At 44.6% G+C, this 27,201-nt stretch overlaps 1 protein-coding gene across 13 annotated transcripts in view; it reads left to right on the top strand.

Moving 5' to 3' along the window:
• The window catches only part of LOC105831134 (glutamate-gated chloride channel), a 41,030-nt gene extending 13,885 nt beyond the window's left edge, over window positions 1–27,145 (top strand). For 4 of the 13 annotated variants that reach the window (XM_036293717.1, XM_036293716.1, XM_036293713.1 and 1 more), the window contains 8 exons: window positions 3,515–3,582; window positions 17,863–17,932; window positions 18,554–18,707; window positions 19,141–19,223; window positions 19,349–19,483; window positions 19,569–19,721; window positions 19,985–20,262; window positions 20,579–20,812. In XM_036293717.1, coding sequence (XP_036149610.1) covers window positions 3,515–3,582; window positions 17,863–17,932; window positions 18,554–18,707; window positions 19,141–19,223; window positions 19,349–19,483; window positions 19,569–19,721; window positions 19,985–20,262; window positions 20,579–20,812 — 1,175 coding nt within the window. Of the gene's footprint in view, window positions 1–3,512; window positions 3,583–11,384; window positions 11,453–16,009; window positions 16,368–17,862; window positions 17,933–18,553; window positions 18,708–19,140; window positions 19,224–19,348; window positions 19,484–19,568; window positions 19,722–19,984; window positions 20,263–20,578; window positions 20,965–20,997 lie in introns of those variants that run through there. The other 9 variants (XM_036293715.1, XM_036293721.1, XM_036293718.1 and 6 more) reach the window with 7 other exon arrangements.
• The last annotated feature ends 56 nt before the right edge of the window (window positions 27,146–27,201 follow it).

The raw sequence follows: 27,201 nt of genomic DNA, 5'->3' as shown, positions 1-27,201 counted from the left end.
CTGTATATTCCCGTTTATTTCTCGCACAAAGAACACATTGCTTACGGTCAAAGTAGAAGCGAGTCGATCCACTTTATGCCAATTGCTTTTCGACAAGAGAGAATTTATCACGAAAACTTGGCGAGTTTAAATTCTACCTGGGTTTCGAAACTTGGACTTCTCTCGTCTATCCAGCAACGCGAGTATTGATACACCGTTCGATACTTTCGCAGGTGATAACTAAAGGAAAGTTTGTACAATGATGAAAGTCTAGCGGAAATCTCGTGCGACTAATTAATATTATATGTCACAAAAGTAGACAGATTACATTATTTTATATAATTGTAGTTATATTTTGACAATGGTGAATTGGATTACATACATCTTTTGACTTTGTAGATAACAAATCTTATCTTTTTTTACTCTCTGATAACTCGACGTCTTCGTACTAATTAATAAACTCTTAAATTATTTAGGGAGATCCGAGTAGAAATAACATAAGTATTTGTCACCCGCGTCGATGATCATACGCGATTCGATTTTATGAATGTCAAAAATAATATCTTCCTGGTCAGAATATACATTTTTTTTTTAAACAACTGTTCATTTTTGTTCCGCGGCTGAGAACTCGAGTGCAAAGACGCCTTGAACTTGAAGCAGCTTTTGTGCTTTTGAAAAGAGGAGGTCGGATATTCGTAACATCTGCTTTGCGCGTGATGAGACTAAGGATTTAAAAATAGGCCGAGAAGATATCGACAATGACGATGACGATGACGACGACGACGACGAGCACTGCGTGTCCGACGTCTTGTCCTGGTTCATGTAGGGCGGAATGGTACGCAAACACTCTGTATGGCTCAGGACGATACGGCTGGCACGTTTATGCTGCTACGGACAGCGAGTTAGATCTCCCCATGATGACGGCGGTGACATAACGAGAGAACGCGTCCGCGTCGCGACCGAACGTGTGCTGATGCTGACACCGACGTTCGCCAGCGTTTAAACGCGGTTAAACCACTGATAATGACGATCATCGCCGCGAGCTGCTAATCGCTCTTCCGATAGCTGTCGATTGCCCGCCGGCTGTCTCGCTGATAGTCCACACGTACAGGTCTGATTGGAATAAGACGCAATCCGATCTCCATGAGATTAGTTTAGGGTCGATGTAGGGATGAGACGCGCGGATTGAAATTAGAAAGACGGTCGACTTGTCACCTAATCCTTGTGAATAATTTCGACATTCTAAACCTTAACGAGAGTACAGAATCTCAAACGGGAGCGTTTCGAAACGCGATACGGCGAGATGAGAATAGCTCCTCTCCGCGGAGGCTGCGCACCGTTTCCCAGAATAATTTAGAAATCGAAAGGACACCTTCGCGTCCACCTGGGAAATAAATCAATTGTCAACCGATTGAAATATCTCCACTGGCAAATTGCGTGCTACTTCCGACGTTCCGTATGTAGAATCCGTCCGCGCCCGCGCACTTCTCCCACGTTTTCGCGCGGCGTCAATTTCTAATATCGTCGAACGTCGCGTAACTTGGGTGACGATGGACACGCGAAGGCGTCGAACGCGTTGTCGTCAACACACGGGAGTTCGCGTTTGCCACCCGACCGAACAACAATGCGTCTTCGAGGCGCGACCGCGTTGCACTCGCATTTTTTGTTGCGTAAGCGCATTCAACGGTCGTCGTCCCGCTTTGACGCTAATCGGACCGTGATGGCGACATGGAAATTTCATTCGATAATAACGCGCAAACAACAGGGGCGGTCGTATAACGGCACACTACTTCAAGTTTCTGCCGTTCCGAGCAAAGAAATCCGTTGCGACGAACCTCTTTCTCCCATAGATATCTTTTTCCTTTTCCATTTTTATTCACATGTGTGGTGCGCGCGCGCGTTAATTTTTTTCTTCCCTTGTTTCGCGCGTTTGCAAAAGAAAAAGAAAAGGTGAGAGAGAGAAAGAGAGAGAGAGAGAGAAAGACGACGATCGAAACGCCGTTCAAGCAAACGAAGTTTCCAGCTGTCCCTTGCGGCATGAATATTTTCATCGGTTCTACCTCCGTCTCTCGACGAGAGGTGTATTTCGTTCCGCGTGCTCGTTCTGTGCAGAGAGTTTTTCCGAGATTTTTATGCTGCGGGGAATTTTTGGGGTTGGAGAAAAAAAATGAGGCGAAATCCGTTTCTGCGAATATACCGCATGCGTGAGACGCGGCGCTTTGACGGATCCGCGCGCGAGTCGTCCTCGGGATCGGCTTAATTTTTCCACGTCTACCACGAGGCACACACACACACACACACACACACACACACACACACACACACACACACACACACACACACACACACACACACACACACACACACACACACACACACACACACACGTCGCCGGATACACGACAACGTCATCGATTTTTCATCGCGTTTCCTCTTATCCGATCTTTCATATTTCAAGCCCACCCGATTGTATGCCACGGCGCGCGCAATTTATTTACGTGCTTCCGCCGATCCGATCCTATCGCGACCGATTCGCGTTCGTCCCACGATGTATCGATTATCTCCCTCGACACCGGCTATTATTTGGCGGGATCACGCGAGTGTTCCGACGACCGTGCGAGTAAACAAGCTGGGGCTGCTGTATAACGGGAGAAAATTCGTTTCGTGGTATCGCGACCGATATACTTATTCCACGAATCCGTCCTGCATTATTTCCGCGACGGCGATTTCCTCAGTGAGCCACTCGATTGCGTGGCACTACGTGGTACTAGCGGGAGGGAAGAAAACGTATAGAACGAAGGGCGATTTTCCACGATCTACTACTACTTGAATACGAATTGTTCCTCCGTGCGAACGATCGTAGATCGCTGGCTATGCGGGGACTGAACGCAATTTAATCGGATGAATTAGAAGCGGAAAAGCGATCGCTTCTGACGATGCACTTTCGCGTTACGTTGAGGAATGTTACACAGGAGCGTAAGAAGAACGATTACGAAATGGTTACTAAAACGTTGCTTTACACTCGAGAGGCGCGAAGGTTTACTGCCGCCTTTTTAAGATCACGGTTAAACGTTTTCCCTATATCGGGGAAGCGGCGTTTTACATTTAACGATGATAAACGCGCCTCGGAACGCCCGTTGGGCGTTAAATTCGATTTCGATTCGTTCGAACGTGTGTGGCGAACAGGGGCAGACAAGGAGACGGCGACGGATAAATCGAAAATAAAGGGTTGAGCGACGACAGTTGGAAGATCAGCTGGACAGATAAACGAGACTGTCGAGCAAAAGTGGCGAATCTTAAAAGTTTCACAAGAGATATTTAAAAAAAAAAACAAAAAAAAAACAAACGACGTCTCAAATATGTGTGTAAGGTACATTAAGCACATCTCACAATCTCTCATCGTCAATCGCAGGTGGTTAAGAAGGGGACCTATGAATCTCATCATACCACACACACGCACACATGTATCTACCTCGATGTATCTGACTGCTGCTCAGCGATTGATTAATTTTGTTTGTTCTGTTTGCCATGTTAGATGGGCCCGCGGTTGTCCGCGTCAACATATTTGTTCGAAGTATCTCAAAAATAGATGACGTTACTATGGTAAGTTGAAAAAAAGAAGAATGCAACGCCCCAACGTGATCACAGACACACACATGTGCCTTTTTTATTATATATATATTATACTGTACACAAAGTAATACAATACAATTATATCTAATGCTGGGTGTTTCGTTACCACGTATCACAAGTCTAGTCAGCGGCGCATATGTACCCTGGCTAAAAGGAGGCTGTTGTTGTTGGCATACGTCGACGTAACGCACGACGACACGCGTTGTCAACGCGTTTCTCGGCCACGCGCGTCGAATGCCGCGTGCGCTGCGGAGGTGTATAGCGAATCACATTACCGAAGTCACGATATACATCACAGGGGGATCCCATCGCTACCTGCTGGATAGCCCGACGACGTAATTTTCTTCAGCAAATTTGGACCTTGCGTTTTCGTCGCGATGTAGCGCATGGGGAAAATTACCGGTCTTTTTGCCCCTTGATAAAAATAGGTTTTAACGAACAAACAAATTTTGTTTTCTCTCCGCAATTGAGACTCAATTTGAGATTAGATTATGCCTCCTCAATGATTTCCTCTCGATTGGTTCGCATTCGAAAAGCGACGAGAATAAGTCGCATTTGATAAAAATTTCGTCGAGGAAAATTCGACCCCGATGGGAGACAGCCTGTGCACGCACACATACACACACACACACACACACACACACACACACACACACACACACACACACACACACACACACACACACACACACACACACACACATACACGTTACGTTAATTTACTTGTTAAGTCGCTGTATAGTAATCCTTCTAATGCCCTTTTTGATCTCTCACGATGTATAGACGACACATTTTTCAATCTACTTCTTTGTGTCTCTCTTCTACTCCTCGCGCTAAGCAACAAAACACCCGTTGCGTATTCTTGAGGCCCGCTCTCGTGGCTCTTTTGTATCTCCACCTACCGTCATGTTCTCTCTACGTTAAGCAAGTATCTATTCTGTATGTCTATGAATGAGTTGAGACTTACGAATAGCACGACGCGCGCTCTCTTTACCGCCTTCGCCAACAGCCGATATTGAACCAGCTGTACACCAAATGCATGGCGAAGACGCGTTTCCTGCATCCTCGCGAAATTTACATTGTACGAGAATGAAAAGAAATGACGATAAAAGGAATACGATGCTAACCCGCGCTAACGTAATATAGCTAATTATGCGGCAGATAATCTAACTGTACGTACGCCGTTGCCTTTATTAATCCGTGCACAATGAGCTGCATCCACGTGAAGAGAAAACGTTGCAACGAGGGCCGCAAAACGAAGTAAATTTTAACGCTCGAAGCACTTACCTATATAATTGTGTAGAAATTAAATAATAACAAAAATAATCCATAAATTTCCATTTTAATGCCTGTCTGACTTAATTATTCGTGAAAATTATATTTCCATATATTAAATTGTTCCGCGAGAGAAAGCTGTTTTTCTTGTTCCGACGCGACGCAATCTCATTCCCGCAAAGAGCAGTCCGGACTGCGGATTCGGTCTGATGTCTCCCTTTCTCGCGATTTTTCCCTCCATCTACTTAGCGTCGTGCTGTGCGTAATTATGAGATTCCATTAGAGTATATAGTAACGCTCTCACCCGCTGTTGTGTGGTAGATAATTTGATGGAGTTTCATCTTCTCTTTTTGACTTGTTTCGATTATGTTTATCCGCGTTGAGTCTTTAATATAATGCCAAGTATATATATACACGTATTACACGCTGCCTCGCAAAATACAGCAGACACATGTATACACATGTCGTTTTCTCTATTTTTCTCTCTTTTTCTTTCTCTCCTCTCATTTTCTCGTCTATTATTCTTCTTCATTTATTCGCGCACCCTTGCCCCCTTCTTCGTCTCCCTCTCTTTTTCTCTCTCTCCGCAATATTATAATGATTACTTTATTTATTAGATACACGTACATACGTACATACATATGCGCAATGTAATACTATGTATATCATATATATAATAGAAGACACCTGCCTACACACATGTACATATATTGTCAGATGTACCATTGACTTATTCTTTAATTCTTTACTGCACCGTGCGACAAACACACTCAGCTAAGGCATTCTCGTGCTGCTACGTCTCTGCGGTAGTGTGCAACCCTTTTTTATCTCTCATTCTTGGTAATGACTTTTTTTTTTCCTTTTAATTGCTAACAGAAAACAGAAAGTAACCATTGTACCTGTACCCGCCGTACCAAGTAGTTAAGCTCAACTACATGAAAATTAAACACTCACGTGCGATATCCGAGGCAACGATCTTGGTGAAAAGGAAAAAAAAGAAAGGGTCCCTTGTAATCGTTGCGGAAATGACTCGAAGGCGCCAGTGCAGTAATCGCCGACTCACGCCGGCAGTGTAATCGCCGGCGCGTATCAACGACCAATGCAATTTAATTGCGAGGGATAATTTTTTCAATGGCCGCATTGCGCGCGAGCCCGAGAGATTTACATTCAGGACACGCTTCATTTTTCTCCGTTTTTCGTGCCGAGTAACATACGGGCACACGCTCGCTCGTCTACTATTTATCAGGGGAAAGTATGGCAGGGCAGGGCAGGGCAGGGGGTGGTGCTCCCCCAATATTACAACATTTTATCGAGCAACGCGAGACTCTTGGATAAAGAAAAAGAAAAAAAAAATCAGAATTACAATTGTAAATATACGTCTTACGTGTGATTACAAGCCTAATGGATTTTTTGCCCCGGTTTCTCTCAACCTTCTCGCAGCGAGATATTTTTACGTCGCGTGCACGTGCTTTCCTTCGCACTCGCGGCCAAAGACGGAGCGACGATCTGGCCGCGCGTGTACTTTTAGAACAATGAGGTATGCGACGCACGTTTGGCAAATACGCGCTCATTTAACAGAAAATAGCCCGCGGGAGTTTCGCCGCAAGAGCGATGCGATGCGACGCGCGAGACGCGTCCTTCGGCGGCGGCGGCGGCGGCGGCGACGAGAGCGCATTGTGCCGCCGCGACAGAGCCGGGATTAACCGCGAATTGCCAATTGCGACGACGACGACGACGACGATGACGACGACAACGACAACGTTGCGGAGTAATTAGACAGGCCTGGTGCCAATTAATTATACACGGGCGCTGGCGACGACGCGAAAGACTTTGTCGCGTTCGAGGTCTCGTTATAGAGAGCGTCCAATTTCCAACGCGCGCGCTTTTCACCGAAGCTCGAGTACCCCCGTGAGCTTTGAGAGTCGCCTCGCATTCGTTTACCGATCGATCTCCGTGATTAACTCACCGCCGTTTGCAGACCGCCGTTTAAAGATTCACGCGCTAAGTGCGAGAAAAGATGATGACATTAAGAATTTATTGAGTTTGACGAGAGTGTATGTGTGTATGTGTGTGTGAGAATGCGTGGGCGAGTGCACGTGTGTGTGGGTGTGTGTGTGTGTGTGTGTGTGTGTATAATTTATTTAGCAGTCGATATCCGCAACATGCATTACTAAAGAGGGTAGCCCTGCTAGTTCGATTTTCTAAAATACACGCGCCACATAATGTTAATACATATATTTATCTATCGGAAACTCGTACACGTCGTACACACGATGATGATAACGATGTTACGTAAGAATTCGATTACGATAATATAATGATCACGATGAATGTAACAATGATATTTTCCGTAGGAGGTTTGAAATTAGCAGCCTTAAAATTTCAGCTACGTGATGCAGTATATGAAACTGATGATGCTCTCGACGCGTGCCGTATTTCCGCCCAAGTGGTGTTGGGTTATCGCGACGGATCTCAGATCCGCGTTTCTCGTGGTTAAGCATCGCATGGCCGTTCTCTTTATCAGTGGTACTCGGATGTTGTCGCTCTTGAAGCTCACTTCATCGGCGCCGATATCCTTACCACTTGTCGCGCGGAATGGATATTAGATGAACGATAAAGAAGAGAGGGAGAGAGAATGAGAGAAGAATATGAAATTACTCTTCGAATGATAAAATGATTAATTTTATGCATATATGTTATTTAATTAGAGAACAGCAACATAAATATCTACGACGATTGTTGTTGAAACAGAAATACTCACGAGAGAGCCATTTCAATTATGCCGTTGATGGAAATCGCGTTTCTGGTATTCAGTTACTTCGACAGTTGTCATAAATATTTACGCACTTATTTCTGCGTATACCAGCACTAATTGGCTTTTATCTTCTTACTGCGAGAAAGCACGGAACTTTGCGATATTGTCATCGCAAGCGCGACAGTGGAATTATTTTTGGAAGTCTATTACATCGAGTTTGACTGCATTTAATTGTTTACAAGCGCCAGCAGGAAGATTAACTTAATCCTTTAATGTGTCTTCAAAGCAGCGCGCTGCATCTTCCCCTTTTATGTTAATTTCTCTATGCTATAAATTGCAATTTACGTTTCAGAACCTGTGTACCTATAGGAAAGAAATATACACGAGTGGGATCTACTTTACGTGCCATTAATCAGTTTCCGGAATGGAGTGAAAAATTGCAAAGTAGCTTCTCGTAGTTTGCGCTCGAAATTCGCTCGAAATACAGAAATACAAGCGTTCCTTGTGCAGTCCGCAATTGTCGCGCGATTGTCCAGTAAGCCTCGCTGGAGCGGCAATATCCGAGGCTCGTTTATTAGATTACGAGAGTTTAATGCAACTGCAACGCGCCGATTAGCGACACAAAACACCTCCTAATCGGCCCGACGCTTAATAACGCCCCCGGTCGGAGGCACACGTTTTGGCCCGGTCAACATTTCGGGAAGTGGAAAATTTACCGTCACAATTAAAAATATAGCGATTTCTCGATTTATTTTCTTTTTCTCTACGACAAAGATATATATACCGTGCCTTGAGCGCCTGTTGAAAGTGACCCGCGAACGCGCAGACTTATTGTCGCGAGGATTTTGCTTCGATAGATACGACGTCGATAGAGTCGTCCTGTAAAATTGTCACGCTCTTCTGTGAAATGAACGTTAATGAACGTGGGATCGACGGTTCACGACTTTTCAACGGTTCGTTAAAAGCAGACGCTGCTTCAACAATCAGCGTTTAGCTGAACGTCGGCGGAGCGAAAAAGAATTGTATTTCAGAGGTTGTCATAGATTTAACGGACATTCCGTTAAATCGATATGTTCCTTTCTTTCATAATAGGTACGTCCACCTTTCCTACCGTATAATGTCGCGCATACACACGCTAAGAGTCTCCACCTACGCTAGATTCGCCGTTCACTTTATATATATATATATATATATTTTTTTTTCCCCTGACTTCAATTATCGAGCTTCTCTTTCCTCTTAGTGACGGATACTATTCGAATACCTTGGACGGAGACATTTACTTATTTCGTCATTTGTAAGCGAAAGCAGTAAAATTTCGTCGGAAAGATTTTACCTTTATAAATAGTCGAGTTAAATTATTCAGGATATGCAAATTGAGAGCCGCATGGCACGATATATAGACTTTTCTAGCGGAAACTTGATAATCGATATGAAAATGTTATCTATACTTCCACATATACTTTTATACGCGATGCAAAAATGTAAAAGAGCCCTGTTGACATTTTCGTCGTGCCACTTGCTCCTCCGCGGTGTTGATTAAATCACTGCTTTCGATCGAGCTCGATAAATCACGCTAATTACCATTACACTGTATTTTCCCGTTTTGGTATCTAGCACAAGAAAGGCTACATATGACGTTGACAATGACGTCACGGACCACGACGTCAGAATTATATACGCGATCGAGATGAAATCAAGAGTCTGGATGAAGCGCGCGATATTTATTCTTCCGCGAAATTACCGAATTATTATCTCATCTCGCGACTACGACAGAGACGAACATGGCAATGGGATTCTAGGATCCTCCTGGGTGTTTCTAGTCTCCATGCCGCGCAACCGCGCCGAAGACGACGACAACGATGACGATGACGACGATGATGACGATGACGAGAATTACGTCGACGAAGACCGTGTATATATCGAGAGCAGCGAGTCCAAGCGAGAGAAAAGCGAGAGGCGCAAGACAGTCGCGACAATGAGAGGCCCCCTTCTCTACCAAAGGTCGGTGATGAGACATGTAGTCGGGCTCATTACGGAGGGCGGGCAGAAACAAACGGCCGTCGTACGAAGGGCGCGTGACGATGACGATGGGATCACAATGAACTTTTCGATTCACTCCGAAAGCCCGGCGGTAATTTCTTCTCTTTCGGTATTTCGGAATGTAGAATCCTCGCCAAGGTGTCGCCTTGCATGACTCGGACATCATCGTGTTTCATATCGCATTCGCAACTGATACCGTTGCCCACTCTCTGTCTCTCTTTCTCTCTTTCTTTTCCTCTCTATCTCTCTCTCTCTTTCTCATTATAGGTTTGTCATTTTCCTTTCATTTCGCTTTGCTCATATGTCTCCTCTCGCGTATCTCGAACGGAACGTTCGACTGTTATTTTCCTCTTTTAAAATTCAGCCGACCGACCGGTGTCTACATCGCTCTATGTCGTCTACGCCGAGATTACACGCAAGGCGACAGCTGCGAGGTATTATCTACGTTCGGTGTGCCACGCGTAGGCACCCAACATATACGCATCTCGACTTTATTCTCCTTACCTGTATTCTTATATGGGATTATTTACACTTGGCGAAGCGCACACATGGGATCAATAATCGTCGCTTTTAGCGCTGAAGTATTAACTTCCATCCTCTCGCAGTCTACAATGCTTCTGTAATAGAGATCGCACAGCAGAGGATTTATTTGTGTCATCCGCAAATCCAAATCGATCTTCACATTTTAGCCTGCAAGATGAGGTCTTTCTTTTTTTCATTTTTTTTTTTCCTCTCGGCCGTAGTGGACCCGTAGTTACTTTCGCACGACCCGCCGCTAATTACTCGCGTGGGAGATTAATTGGGCTGCGGGAGAAGAAGCTACACACGCTCGCTAAAATCGCTGCAGTATAGTTCGCCCCCCCCCCATCGCATCACCCCATGCCATTTAAATGTCGTGTAGTAGCCGCGTGTAGAGCGCGTTTATTTAAATTTTTATATCGCTCTCACGATATCTCTCTCTGCATATAATCCAAGCTCATCTCCAAAGCTCTCTTACGCTTTTTTATACGACACATATTGGATCGCCGTAGTAGTTAACGATATACCGCGTTTCTGTGCCTCGCGCGGCGAGAGATAATCATCGAGGATATCGTCCCGTACTCTCGGCGGAGCGTTTCAAACTGATTAAAAACTGAAATGGAGCGAAGTTTCAGGTGTTATTCGTAAAAATTAATCGTCGGTGAACGGCACTTTATCGGGAATTTTGTTCGATCGTCACGATTCGATTTTTCACGAATGTAACCCGCGCAATAATATTGTACATTGGTTCATCGTGATTTTATCGCGGGGGCACAGAGGCGCGTGAGGATGACAATGCTCTATCGTCTTTTGCCCATTCGCTCGGATGCGTGTTCCACGAGCGGCGGAAGCAGCATTCGCGCGATCGGTTCATCGACGCGTGCGTTCATGACGAAGTCGATGAGGTCTCAAAATCATCTTCTATCACGATGCCCCTATCATTTCCGCGTTTCCTTTCCTTGTCAAGTGCCCCTCCTCCACCCCCGTCCGTCCTCTCATTCATCAATGATCCGCCCACACCGCAAACTGTATTACCCCGGTAAATTAAATGAAAGCGAAAGCAAAGATAAAAAAATTAAGTAAATAAGGAAAAGAAAAAAAAAAGCAAAGCCAGCGATCCTCGGTTCACGGCGACCGATTTAATTAATCGATTTCTTTTGTTCTGTTCCGGTCGACGTGTTAGATGGCCCGACAAATGTGAAGGTCAACATCTTTCTCCGCTCTATCAGCAAAATAGATGATTATAATATGGTGAGTGCAATATACAAGTAATCATCAACAAGGCCCACAGTCTGTATATCCTCACATATTGTGTATACAATTATATTAAAACGTCACGTGTATATGATGCCGTAAGATTTGCACTTCTCTGTACTTGTATCTGTATTACGTGTATATGTATACGTATATATGCATATATATATTTATCAAGTCTTCTTGTCCCCGCGCGCGTGTGACACGTCTCTGCTCTCACGTACATACGTTATTATATACATATATATGCATACTCTCGTGCGTCGTGCTGACAGTGGATGTGTGCTAAAGTCAAAGTCGCACCTCGTTGATTTTTCTCGATGTCATTGACTGTCATGTTACGTATATACATATATTACACAGGGCGTCCCGGCCTTATCGTTGGCCCCTCGGGATCGACGCACGGAGTTTTTGGGCAATTCAACGAGTCGGTCTCTCCTTGCCGGAGGGAAAGAGGAGAGGAGGCAAAAGAAACGCATGGTTGGTGCTTGTCGATAAATTCTAATGTGAAGACTCCGTGTCGCAAGCGAGTACATGGCTTGCACATGGATTCGCAAACGTTCCAAGTTCGAGAGACTCCGGACATATATATATATATATATATATATATATATATATATATATATATATATATATGCGAAGATTAACGAGCTTTCGCTAAGGAAAAATCGACTTTGAATTGGCCAAAGAGTCCGGTGGTGTCCAGGTTGCGAGGCGTCACACGGCGAAGCCGTCGCGTCCGTACGATGTACGATCGGTAATCTGTCTGTACTGATCGTACGTACGTTTCGATTGACTGTACGTTGCAACCACACGTCTTGTGCCTTGTTGGAACCTTTTGCTATAGAGACTGACCGACATTGCGCCCGCGAGAGAGCGGTACCGGGTACGGTCGTAGGCACGGGCGCGCTCGCACGCGTTCGCAATTCCGATTTCCAAAATGCGTTCCGAGACACGTTGCAGGGCCTCAGGTTTGCTCGCCGAACAGACGAGAAATAGCAAGAGCAAGCTCGATATACACGCATACGCGCACGCATATACACACACACTCACACACACACGCACACGCACGCACGCGTGTCTCTGTCTCGTCGGTTGCGAAATGTAAACGGATTGGTATCTGGCGTTCGTCAACGCTAAGTGGGTTTAGCGCGATTCCTCGGAATTCTATATCAAGATGAGAGTAGAGTACGCGGGCATATTGATGATACTATCTAATCGCGTGAGATTGGAGAATCATCCTTGTTATTCGAAAGAGCCGTGTGTATCTTTTTGCCGAGGAGGGGAAATTTATAATTCTGTAATGCAATGGTACGTAGAATAGGCGTAGAAGAATAAACACGAGCTTCGTACGAATTTTCTTCGCGTCAACATCGTTTTCATTTCGTCGATTCGCTTTGACGTACATACGTCGAACACAGTTTTGGGGGGAATCCCCGAATAAATGACGCTCAGTCACTTTTTCTCGACGTCGCGATTTAATCATTGATTTTTTCGTCCCTTCCCCTCTCCCCCTCCTGGCTGTCGCGCGAAACTCGTCGAGATAATTGGCATTCTGTTTCTGACGAATCAGAGACTCGTTACTCGCTTTCACACATCCAACATCACACGAGAGAAGTCAAACACGATGTTTGTTCACATACGCATATTCCCTCTTCCTACTTCGCTATTTGGACATCATGTGTTTCGTGATCATTAAGCTGATTATCACGGGATAAGTACATTCATCGGAATCCGGTGCGCACTCAAAAAGTCGGTTGTTCAATTTTAGGCCCTGCAAGAAATCCGTCCTTTCTATCGTCTATCTTCGTCTTCTTCTTCTCTTCTTCCGCTTCTCTGTCTCTTTTTCTCTCATTCTCTGTCTGTCTCTTATCTTCTTCTCTGTCTCCTTTATTTCTTTCATTCTGTATCACGTTCTCATAAGTACGGGCACGTTCGGCGTCGCTTATCCCGACAAATATTTGTCGACTGAATGAGCACACCGCTGCGCTTAGGAACAAATCCTCCAAGGGATGAGATGGAAATTCGCGTGGGAATAATGCGGCTGTTAGAGTTTTCCTCGCGAGCGAACGTATCGGAGATAGAAACGGCGACACGAGAACAACCGCGGGAGATAACCGTAACCCCGTTCTCCGTAAAGAGCGCACAAAGAAAGCGAAAATTGTTTTGTTGTGCGAAAACAAAATTTCACCCGTGAGGCTGCTCATCGGTGAAGGAAAAGGGATGAATGTACGGACGGATCGTGCCGAGCGATCTGTGGATTGGCGGTGTTTGGCCAATGTGGAAATCTCGCCAAGACCCTCTGTGTGACCTAAACAAAACTTCGAGACAAACCCGCCTGGCGACGGCGCGTCGGATCGAAGTTAAAAATCCCGAAGGGAGCTTCTCCCGCTGTGATCGGGGAAATTAGTAGAGCAAATTTGCGCGAAGACGTGATGTGAAAACTTTCAACTTTAATTGAATTTTCCCTCCGATCGCCCCTTCCTATTCAATTCACTCGGCAATAATGTATCGCATTATGCGGTTCTCTCTTTCTCTCTCACTCTCTCTCTCTCTCTCCATTTTTGACGCGGTCACAATCATCGAATTAATTGTACAATTGCATTTGTCGTAATAATATAGAAGGCGAGAGAGAGGTAAAACTTTCATACTAACAACTGACAAACGGTTACGCCGCCTTTCTCGTGGAAAAAGAAAAATAAAAAAAAAATAAGAGTCACGGTAATAATGACACGGTCCACAGAGGGTTATTCGCGAGCGTTATTTTCGCGGCACATCCCACTATCCCATTGCCATCAGGACGATTGCCGGGACAACAGCGACGATATGTAATACTTACTCGCTAAAAACGACCCGTTTCGCAAGGGGACTCGAGAGAGACGACTCGACTCGACTCGACCAATTAGCCTTTTGTCGCCTCGCGATAATCGAGTTGTAGTACTTCTCTCTATCCGTACAAGCGTGCGTCTGCACTTCAGATACGTTTAAATATCCCGTGCGATTTTTCCGGAACGGAGGGAGGGAGGGAGGGGGGAAAGGAGGGATGAGTGGGACAGTAACAAATCACCCTTTCCACGTTAATTGCCGACGGGAGAAAAAGGAGCACTCGTTTCGCCGAGCCAGCCGGCCAGCCGGCCGGCCGGCTGGCCGGCTTAAGCGGCAAACATATCGCCGTAACTCGAGAATTTCGCCCGGTGAGAAAAGGCATAGAGATAGCAATGACTGTCGTTCGTTAAAGGTAAGAGCTAGGGAAAAATTACGAGCCAGCTGTTACGCGCGCAACAGTGGCTGCCGGTGGTGCGCAACGTGGGGCCAGAAATACAATATATATATCGAGGGCTGCTGCCTTTACTTCCCAATATAGCTGGGGATCGTTCAACGTAAAATTCGAGAGCTGCATTGCGGGTTACCCTCCCCCCTTTTTTCTTCCTTTTTTTTAAATATAGAACACTTTGATGATTTTTTGGATGCTTTGCATTTGTCATTGTGTAGCATAAAATTGAAATATTTGACTGTGTGCTAGATCTTGATATACGCCAGGATTATGTATGAAATCCCTCCGACTTGTTGTCATTGTGTTATATTGGTATATATTATAAGACTTTATGTTATCATCGTACGTAGGTACACTCGATGATACGACGCACACTCGGTTATGACGAGTTCTACCTCCACGTATGATGACGTAATGAAAGTATTATTTTTGCAAATGTGTTTAATGGGTTGCAAAAGAATGTACGAGTGGTCTCGAATGATCGCGCATATCTCCTTCGTTTTTCGCGCGACTTACGATTCGAGGCTGTGTCGAGGACTTATTGTAGAGAGGCAGTTTAGGTGTCTACGAAGAGATGTTGACCGCAAGAACGTTGCGACGGCGTACTCGTAATTTCTATCCTCCATTCTTGATCAGATCGAGCGTGAAAAACTCTCCGCAATTTCTTCTTTCGTCTCGTCCGCCGGTGTCGTACTGTTTAACGCAAAGCGCAATACATTCGAGAGAACAACCCGATTTTGGAGACGTATATATATTCCGGCGACGCGCGATAGACGAATCTCCATAAAGTCGTTTATGCGCACAAGATATCTTTCGTACGGATACAAGAGCGACAATCGCTTTTTCTCGAGAGCGCACGTCGCAATCGCGGTGTTAGTATTGCACACGATACCTGTACCCCAGGAAAGCCTCGTCGCCGTGTTACACGGGAAAGGATAAGTACCTTGAAGTACAAACGGGCATCCACGCAAACGTGTTTAGCGTATTTTATTTCTTTGTGAGTGATGTATTACTAGAAAAAAAAAAAGAAAAGAAAAAGAAAGGCACGAACGAAAGCTCGAAAAGAGGGTGATCGGTGAGATCCTCGTTTGGCGGCATGTTCCTCAATTTTTCAGAAACTTTCCGCCGATATTAGATGCGTGCGAATACGGCCGAGTCGCTAAAAAAACAGTTAACGACGGAACGAAACCACGTGCTATGGACGAGTTAGAAGCGGAGGAATGGAGAGAAGAGCGAAACATGCGACGAGTGTGAGCTCTCGCACACTTTAAAGTGAAAACTAATACCGCAAGCCGACGGTGGAAAGAAAGTTAGAGGGGAAAAAAAAAAAAAAGAAAAGAGATGGGCCAACGGAACTTTTTTCGAGCGTTAGAGAAATTGCACTGTACCGAGCGCGGAGGATAAACGAAAAATTGGCGGTCGGTAGGTCGAAGGAGAAACCAGGAGAGAAAGCCAGGAAAGATAAAAAGAAGGAGAAAGGAAAAAGACCGTGTATTTTTGCGAAAGCACTACTTCCCCTTTTAACCCCTTCTGAAAATAGGAAACAGGGCACAGGACTACTACTACTACTACTACTACTACGCACGCCGCCGCAGGAACGGTCTCGCAGGCGGAGCCTGGGGAACACACAAAAGCACCGTGAGCGAAACTGCATGCACTTCTCTCTCTCTCTCTATCTCTCTTTTACCGCTAACAGATTGCGCAATAGTGCCCGAGACATTTCTGGCATTTGATCTGATTACATCTGGTAGGTTCTCGGTGTTCGCTTTTGCATGGCCCTCTTGACTCCCTCCGCCACCCCCCTCCCCTCACCCCGCCCCGCATCTCCTTGGCTGCGCCAGTGTTATTCGGAGCATTTGACGACAGATCGGCTATTGATGTCCTGTCGATGCTTGTATACTGCTCTCGAGTCGCATGATCGCTTCACCGCGGCGAAAAGCGTCCCCGGATGCGTTTCAATAATTCATCCAATCAGGATTTCGTCTTCCCGGGACGCTCTTCCCACCGCTGCGTTATATATACAACATATATCTCCGGCCTTCTGTTCTATATTTCTCGACACAACACACTATCAAATGACAGATATTCGTCACGGATTGACGCGCGATTGTTGCACGTCGCCTCAGGTGCAGTTCGATAAAATGACGTCCTTTCACTTAGATTGTATCAGTTCGATCCGTGACGAGTTACTTGTCGACGTGCGCGATTACGCCAAGGGAGATTAATATCGCAGATGTGGATGAACGATCGCAAATGTTATTGCTCTAATCAGTCTTTGAATTGATCTTCAGGAAAAGTCAATAACGTTAACTCTTGTATCTCGCTGTAATCTATTCAATACAACGCATTATTTATGTGATATGTGGTACCAGATCGGACTAATGTTCCTGGGAAAAAAAAAAAAAATTGAAGATAATGCAACCATGTCAGTTGCAAAACAATATCTGAATATACATATGTTGAACCTACAAGAATATAACGGTTCTTTAATATAAAATTGCAATCCATATCTGTGTATCAACCATCAACTTCTTTTTTGTCAAAATATCGACGACCAATTTGGCGTCGTTGCACGTCCCAGAAAGTGACGATAATATCGTAGATAGAAAGAAATTCTCTTTGTTACGAGACGTGTGACTAATCTTCGCTTTTTATAGGTACGAGAAATTTTTATCGAATGTACATATATAACGGGGAGAGATTACATGATACAAATAACTTCATTTATTCGAGTTTCTTTATACTTTTTTTTTAATTAGAGATTCTCCATTGCATTGAAACCAGAACTCGTTTCCGAGAACGATAATTATTGAATTAAAAATGCATTTATAATTACAATCTCTCGTTTTTTTTTCTTTTTACGTGCGAAGCTATCACTTGCGCGAAGCTATTTTCTTCATTCTTTACAAAGACTGCACTGCCATAATACTATCTGATTCGATTCTATCTGAGATTTTGGGCTTCTGTTGTTTTGTTACGCACGTTCTTTTTTTACGTTTCTTACTAAACTTTATAATTGGCAGGAGTGTCGTTTCACTGAGAAGAAAAAGGAATAACTCTCGTTACATTATATATAACTCGTCGCCATTAACGCACGACACGCTGTTTAATCGTAATTATTCTTCTTCTCCAGGAATACTCCGTACAATTAACATTTCGGGAACAATGGTTGGATGAGAGATTACGGTTTAATGACTTTGGAGGTACGTAAAGTTGACACAATAACATTTTATTATTCGTTTTCACAGTTTGCATTTTCACGCTTTTCTGGTATCGATGTTTCGACGCCGATAAAAGTCACGTTGACGTGATAAAATAGGAACAGTAATGTAGCAGTCATACAATGCGTGTACGGTACCGACTATATGAATAATATGAGAGTAATAGTTTTTAAAGGTGAAATATATTTGTTGTAGGTTGACAGTGGAAAAATCAAAAAGTCCGATCAAAGCTCATCCTTTATTTTCGATAAATGCCAGAGTGTCTTTTACGCGCGGTAATATAAAACACAAACCGATATGGTCCCTGCGGTCAAGCGCGAGACAAGTTCGGGCGCGCAAAGGCCATTTGTACGCGTATTATTATTATTTTTTATATTGCAATTATATATCGCGCTGTGTAAAGGGCGGGTCGTAACATTTTGTTCTCGCGCGCCCGGTCGTTACGCAAATTTAATAGCGGCTATTTTTATCTCCCTTTCGTAAATTGCCGCTCGTATCCGCGGCTTTCTGCTTACTGAATGAGCGCTAACGAGCGATACCGTTATTCGTTAACGTAACGCCGATTTTTCACGGATGCACCCGCTGTTCCGTTGATCGTTGCAGGTCGGCTTAAATATTTAACCCTGACGGAGGCTAATCGCGTCTGGATGCCGGATCTGTTTTTCTCGAACGAGAAGGAGGGCCACTTCCACAATATCATCATGCCCAACGTATACATACGAATTTTCCCGAATGGCTCAGTTCTTTATAGCATACGGTGAGTATACCGGTGTATTATGACGTGTAATTAACGTCTCGCGAACGCGCAGAGTCAGCTTAATCAGCGAGACTGCGCGATTTTTTACGAAGAAATTATTGAAGCGTCAGTTTTTCTTCTTCCCTCCCCCTCCCCCTCCCTTCTCCCTTTGCGAACTCTGCTCTTTGGGTGGGACGGCTTGTGTGTGGTCGATATTAAAATTACGCAACCACGACGTAGAGACGGGGAATATATTAGCTATCGCGCTCGCGTTTCGTTCTCGTGATAATCAAACGTCGCGAAATTTCGCTTCGCTAATGTACACACACCGGAGATTCTAGCCTGTGTACCGTGCGGGATGACCAAACACACGCGCGTTCGTTACACTGCGAATTGGATTCTTACTTCCATCGGCATTATATAAACCAACGCTGTTTTTCTTCCCCTGGTGCAGGATATCCTTGACGCTCTCGTGTCCCATGAATTTGAAACTGTATCCCCTGGATCGACAAATTTGCTCACTTCGTATGGCCAGTTGTAAGTAGTTTCGGCGATTCGGAAAACTTGGTTTTCCATCCCAATTAGCTCTATAATAAATTTTTCTCATTAAACGTCAATAAAGATAATCGATCGTTCAATGATAATAATCTTCGTTCTGATAGACGGATGGACGACAGACGACTTGGTCTTTCTCTGGAAGGAAGGCGACCCCGTTCAAGTGGTCAAGAATTTACATCTACCCAGGTTCACCCTCGAGAAATTCCTCACGGACTACTGCAATAGCAAGACAAACACCGGTAAGTGGGAACTTGCGTCGAGAAGGAAAACCTCATGAATTCATACAATCTAAAATTCTGACGATGAAAAAAAACAAAAAAACAGGAGAGTACAGTTGCTTGAAAGTGGACCTGATGTTCAAGAGGGAATTCAGTTACTATCTCATTCAAATCTACATCCCGTGCTGCATGCTTGTTATCGTGTCCTGGGTGTCTTTCTGGCTGGATCAGAGCGCCGTGCCTGCTCGGGTGTCACTAGGTAATATAATATAAATTATTGTGCAAAGTTTTATTGGTTGGATCATGTATTTTTTTTTTCATAAAAGTGAAGAGCTCCAGTGCGCATACATGGGAACGAATTGTTTAAAGAGCAGTTGATGAAACTGTTAATGATTAAAAAAAATTTGATTATTCACACTTTTATGGGCGCTCCTTAATTTACTCCGCGTATCTATTAATCATATTTATTAAGCCTTCTCGTTAATTACGAGAATCTACGAAGGCCCATCTTCTTCCGTGCAGGCGTTACGACACTGCTGACGATGGCCACGCAGACATCGGGGATAAACGCCTCACTGCCACCGGTATCCTACACAAAGGCTATTGACGTCTGGACGGGGGTGTGCTTGACTTTTGTGTTTGGCGCACTACTCGAATTCGCGCTGGTAAACTACGCGTCGCGTAGCGACATGCACAGCGACAACATAAAGAAGCAGTTTGCACCCGAGATGGAACATTCGTCGTCGATCGACCCATCCTCGGAATTGCTCGAGCCAGATGGATCCGCCAATTTCGCTATGGTCAGTGCACTAAGAAATAAAGACTCCTTCCTCGGAGTCTTCGGACACACGCGTTTAAGATACCTCCGAAGCTTTTCTTCTTTCAAAGGCTTTCGTTTTAATCAACAGCACATTCGATATGTTTCTTTACGAAGAATTATAACTGGAAATTTCAAACGATAGATGAAAATGAGATTACGGATTTAGTCTTTTATTCCGCAACAGACAGAGAAGAATTGAGATTCTTTGGATTAGAATCAAAATTAGAAATTGTTCAAATTAAAGAACACAGAACGCGTGAGAAACTAAGGAATCAATACCAATCGCATTTTTTCAGAAGCCTCTGGTCCGGCATCCGGAGGACTCCATGTCGATGGACAAATTGCAGCAGTGCGAAATACACATGCAACCACGGAAAAAAAACTGCTGCAGGTCGTGGCTGTCCAAGTTCCCGACGAGGTCCAAGCGCATCGACGTCATTTCACGGATCTTCTTCCCAATCGTATTCGCTCTCTTCAACCTCGTGTACTGGTCCACGTACCTGTTTCGGGAGGAGGAAGGGAACGAGTAAATCTCGAGGAGGAGGCGCTCGGATCAAAAGAAGTGGCTCGCGGCCATCCTCAGCAACAACAGTATCAACAGACACGACCGTCGCAACAACGTTCACGTCCTCGTCAACGACAATTGTACCATCATTCGCAGAATCGTTCTCATCATCATCACAATCCCCATCATCATAATCATCTTTATCATCAGCAAGAGCAACAGCATCGTACCGGCAATCCATCGATGACGCAGCATCATTCGCTACCGCGTACATACCAGCAAGATCATCAGCAAGAACAGCATCACCACCACCACCATCATCACCATCATCATCACCAGTTACATCAGCGTTATCATCCGAATCGTTCGCCGTCACCGTCTTTCTCGTTATTGAATGACGAAGACTGCGTCGCCGGTCGGTGCTCGCCGATGAGGGCACCGCGACATCATTCGCGCAGAAGCTCGGCGAGATCGTCGCCGTCACCCTCGCGATGGCCTTCGCCGGCTTCCTCCGCGTCGCCTTTGGGCACACCGTCGCGTAATTTGTCGCGTGGCGCGACGCCCTCGCCGCCGATCGCGGCACCGACTGCTTCATCTGCGGTACTGCCACGCACGTGGGTGACGGTGCCAGAGCAGACATGCTGGCGTAATCTGGTGCAAAAATTATGCACCTGTCATGCCCAAGGCAGCGCGAGGATCGACATTGTCGCGCGTATTGCCTTCCCTCTTGCATTTGCTTTCTTCAACTTAGCCTACTGGTCTGTTTATCTGATTCGCGACGAAAACGATAATGTAAGGAAAGAATAAAGAGAAGGAAGAAAAAAGTATACAGAACCAAGATCATGTATGCGAAGTCAAGCCCAAGAGTACGATTCATAAAGTCGGGAGAAATCCTTGAAGAAATACCGAGGCAAATATACTCCGATCCTAAGATAATACGTTAACATCAACAACATCGTAAATTGGATTGCGTTTGCTCAACAAAGACCGACTGTATGATGAGGCACTTCGACGAGGAGATTCCTTCCATTGCCTGCGAAACGGAAACATTTCAGGAGGAGGATCATCTGAGGTGCAACGAGGATGTTAGCGGCGTTTGGTAGAGATCTCGCGACGGTCAAAATGATGAGGACGATGAAACACCTTAGCTGTATCCTATATTTCACACATATAAACACAGACACATGCATGCATATACGCACATCGTACCTCATAATCCGCTCGGAAGACCGCGTGCCACAGACTGAACTGAAAACGTAGTGGGCCCTGTATAGCCACGGCCTGTTAACAATTAAAGAAAACAAAAAAGCGTAAAGTTTATAAGTATAACTATATCTACGTTGCGCGAAATTGCGCGTCGCCGGACGCGTCCGTCGTTGCGAAAATAACGTCGGACAGTTCGCCGAATCTGATAAATGTTACCATAAGACGGGGGTAACGATGAGATAATACATGACACATCGAGACAACGTAGTTTGCTTTGATTTTCACGCGAAACGACAAGCGCATGAGAATTAGGCGGCGCCTTGTTGTTTCAAGAATCACGAAATAACTGGTATTGGCTCGCGGTGTTGCGTATTATTTTTTCTCGAGGCTGCATCAAGTGCACACGAAGCCGCGGAATGTTCGACACTGCAGAAAAAATGTTAGAAGCTATATATCTAGAAAAGTGCTGAACATTACGTTGATCTTTTGGGTGTACAAGACAGCTTATTGGTATGAGCTAGCGGATTTATCAATCCTAGCGGTACCAAACGATACGGACTGGAGTGTTGGTAGTCCATGTTTTTGAATTGCCATATTTTTTATTTATTCTATATAATTCAAAAGGAAAGTATCAGGAAATAGTCATCACGAAAGGTGAAATTTGAGAGACGTTACAACTTAATTATATCGATGGATTTCGAAGCACACCCCTATTCTTCCACTGATACAAAATGTCTTGGTATCGCTAGGCTCAATTCTTATCCAGGCAGTTCTTCTTTTCGCGAAAAAAAAAAGACTTAACGTTCGCGAAAGCGATTATTTGAAGTTATCAGTGAACGAAGATTCTAAGCTTTTTAAACGGATTTGGAGAGAAACAATGAGCAAACGAAAATGTTTTCTTTTTTTTCGCGAAGATGATCCGGAGCCTGGATGAAGATTGACGTAGACACGCGGTTGTGAGCCGAGGGCGATCGCGGGCCCGCGATACGAAGTATCGACGAAGCGGTCGCATCGGGCGCAGACCGCGTACAACGTATTTCCTGTTTCCAATGCCCCGGATCAGTGTTCGTCTGGGGGAGGGTAAGACTCCCAGCGACGCGGCACGGGGCTCTCCCACATATATTGCTCAGAAGAGATCGACGATGCCGCGCCCGGAAATCTACTCGTCGAGGAGCTGCGGTGTCGTCGACCTCGTGGATGGAACGAGGAGACGACGGAGACACGCAGAACGTGCTCACTGAGAAAGGAGAAAGAAGAAAAAAAAAAGAAAAGAATAAAAAAAAGCGAGAGAAAAGGCGGTGCGGATGATTGTATTTTTTTGAAACACGATGGAAGACGCTATCCTTGAACAACAAAACAATTAGCACGTTTGCTGGCGTCGACGACGGCATAAAAAAATGATGAAAGCACATCTGATGGCGAAGAGTGAGAGGTGCGCAGTCAAGATAAATAACGCGTTACGCCTTCGATTTCAAATCTGGAAAATCGTCCGGAGAGGGTACTTCTGGCCTCCGACGAATGGCTCGCGAAGGGGTGAGTTTCGTCGTTACGTGAACATGCCCGATCGCACCACCCGTTCTTCCCCGTTCGTCGTATCTTCCTTTTACTTCGTACAACCGATAGCATAGCGCGTGCGTAAGAACACTTTAAATTCAAGTGTGTAAAAAGTTCCATTCATGTGTATGTACGTACGTGCGTGCGTGCGTGTGTGTGTGTGTGTGTTTTAGTTTTCCGTGTAAAAATAACACTTATACTGCATAAAGAGATAAATTTACATATTTAAACATGTAGTTTGCTGTTAATTTTAAACGGAAATTACACACATGAATAAGAAATTTTTTACACATTTGGATTTGCAGTAAGGTGAGAATTTCGCGGATTTACCAATCCGCCCATGTCATCGACCAGTATCTCACGCCTTTGTAGGATCGCATGTTGTATCTAGGGACAGTCACTTCTTTCTATTAAAAAAAAAAAATTATGGTCCGTATTACATTCCGTCAGTTCGACGCGATAAATAGAAACTGATAAATAGATTTCGTCGTTCTGAGATTCAACACTCGCTTTTATAAATAGCGAAAAGCATCTGTCTCCGGATACAACAAGCCCTCCCTGATTCCGTGAAGCGCGATAGGAACGGAGCGTCTTTATGAAAGATTTATTGTCGTAAATGCAAATATAAATATCATTCACGGTGAATGTGTTTTTTTATAATGAATCGCCGCACTTTTCGAAAATATTACCGTAAAGGTATATTATAGAGAGAGAGTAGAGCGAATATTCAGCTGCGAGGGTAATAAGTTTATATTTACGTCACGGTTCACGAACGAGATTAGGCGAGATTATCGTTTAGGCAGACCTGTCCAAAATCCTAGGTGGATGAAAAAACGCATTATTTTTGCGAGCGAGAATTATTTTTTATTCGGACGATCAAGACACACCCGCACGGATATGTTTCTCTTTAACCCTTTCAGGGAGGAGATTACTCTCCCATCGTAGAACAATAGTACATCTCGTGATGCCGAGCGATATCGATTACCATTTTCCTAAAAATTCAACATTGAATATTGGTGAAATCGGACAAGTGCACATTGTAATCTCTCGACCCGTGACTCGTCATCAAATTCTTCATCTCTTGATTCGCGCAATCCTGGCGCGAACAGAGGAACGACATATTTGCGTAGTGTATTCGATGTATACATAGCATTGAGAACGATTCCCGGTGTCAGTCAGTTGCGCGTCTATGCGTAAGATATCCGAATCAATATCGTAATCCAAGTTAGATGAACCAGTGCAGTATTATCATGAACGTAATGTTAGCAATAATCGAAAGGAACACCTAATCTTCATTTTTTATCTCCATTGTTTTCAATATGATCGTAAACTTGTAACGTAGACAAATGGTCATATTCGTTTCTTATTTTTCTGTTGAGCCATTCCGTATTCTCTTCCGTGTCTATCTGCATTCGTGTCTACGTGTATGTATGTGTTGTGTATTCGTATGTATGTATGTGTGTGTATGTATGTGTGGTTTGGATATAGTACGCGTGGACACGTCGTGATTTCCACGTAAACACCCGGTATTATCGGCTTCCGAAACTCTCGGGATGGGTGCGACTCCGTGTTTATTATTTAAGGATCTGTCTCTCCGTATGCGTCTACGCGAGAGACTCAAAGGGACACAAAGCCAGTATTTGCGAAACAATTACGACGATTGAACGCGCATCTATCCTGCGCCTTGTCGGCCGTACATACACAAAAATTGCGATTCGTGATGTGTTAAACGAGCGTACTCTCGATAGCGTACCCGCGCTCAGATGTCCGTATAGCAAAATTCATCCGATACTCGGTATTGCACGGTCCGAATCGACAAATTTAAGTAGCTGCGAAATTTCATGGGGCTACCAAGAATCGTTAATAAAAATAGAATAATCCGCGCGAAATTCTTCACATCATTCTTAGAAAGGAAAAAAAACCTATTTCAACGACAAGCGTGTCGTGTTCCGAGGTATCTCGCTTCGTTTCCCCACTCACGCGAGGAGTCACAGGAGAAGACGATCGAGAGATTATATTTTGCGCGAAAAATCACAGGATATCCTAACACGCCGCAACCGTACAGAGCAACCGTAACGAGCGGGGAGAGATTTTCTCCAAGAGTTGCATTTGACTTGTGTTTACGTGGCTCATGTCAAAACGTGGGACTCAATTTGCATATTTGATTTGCGATAGAAAGCTGCTTCCAAAGCGTTGTCTCGTCTCCTATCACCGATTTGTTTCCTCTTTTCGAAAAGCCACTGCTTGAATCTTGAAGACGAGTCGCTTCCGACTATCTTAGCGGTCGCTAAGGAAAATTGACTGACATTTAATTATAGATTTCATCAAATCTGCTGCACGCACGCGCAGGCACACGTGTGTCGCCGACAGATACGTATCCTCCTCAGTTCCAGCGTTGTAATGTTGAAGAGAAAAAAAAAGAGATGAAAGAAAAGTATTGGAAATACACAGCATCCGCGTCCACTGAGGAGGATACGTGCGGTGACCAGAAGTTAAGGACGACCGTGTACAATTTTCACCCTCACCCTCACACCCGGCATTTGCTTGCTTGGAGTCATCTCGGTCCAAGCGAGATCGATCCGCACATCAAGAACACATATAGTGTCTCACCGTACATACTCACACTCAAACACACATACACATGAATATATTGACCCTCGCACGCACATAAAGTACGATCCTGTTGTATCGCGGACATAATTATAAGCGCGCCATAGAGCTCTCTCTCCCACGTCCGAAGACACACCTAAAGGGGTTTTAATGTTATTGTTATATGCGTACGTTGTAATATATGTGAACGAAGCATGCTGAGCCCTGTAAAGAAAAAATAAATCCCTCCTTTACCCCTAACTCATGCGAGGAGCTTGTTACACGCGTGTGCACACACGTACAAATATTCATATATGTCCCACAAAGAAGTCGCGTTATCCGCGGCATGTTACATCGCCGAGCCCGATGGAAAAATCGTATTTCGACGTTAACATTACGATTAGAACATCGGTATAGAGTATATTGTTTCCTTGTAATCACAAACGGACGACGAGCGAATCCGCTCACGGCCTGGGCCAGAACTACGGCGTACTTTTCGAACACAAATCGTCTAACATTCTGAAATTGACAGGCACAGTAAACTTTTACGCCGATTTATAATAATTAATAATTTATTGAAACTCGATGATCGAATATAGAATATCCTCTAGGAAACTTATTGTGTCTTTTAATCGATTCGAAGGTGCAACCCGAAGTTTCGGTCGAGGCTGCGGAGAGGACCTTCTCGCCGTAATCTCAATTCAATCGTTCAACGTCGATCACCTCCCTCCTCGTCTCGATTAATCCCTTTAAAAACCGCGCTCGCCCCGAATAAGTATCGACGAGCGGATATTATACGTTGTCCACAATAATCGTAAAAAGATTGTGTCCTCCCCCGGCGAAAACGGCGGAACAATCGACTCTCTCGAGCGAGCACGCGCCTCGGGAGAACGTAAGACGAAAGATATATTGCATGTTTGTGATTCGTAAGTGCATTTAAGCGCACGATATTCCAAGATGTGTAATAAATTTGTATCGTGGCACATAGTCCGATAAAAAAAAAAGAAAAGGAATCTTTTCATGACTTATTAGATCGTCAATTACACACCGGTATACATCTTATAC

Source organism: Monomorium pharaonis, chromosome 11 (genome assembly GCF_013373865.1).
Source record: "Monomorium pharaonis isolate MP-MQ-018 chromosome 11, ASM1337386v2, whole genome shotgun sequence".
NCBI lineage: Eukaryota > Metazoa > Arthropoda > Insecta > Hymenoptera > Formicidae > Monomorium > Monomorium pharaonis.
Note: the sequence above shows the minus strand (reverse complement) of the source record. Positions and strands in the feature narration are given on the sequence as shown.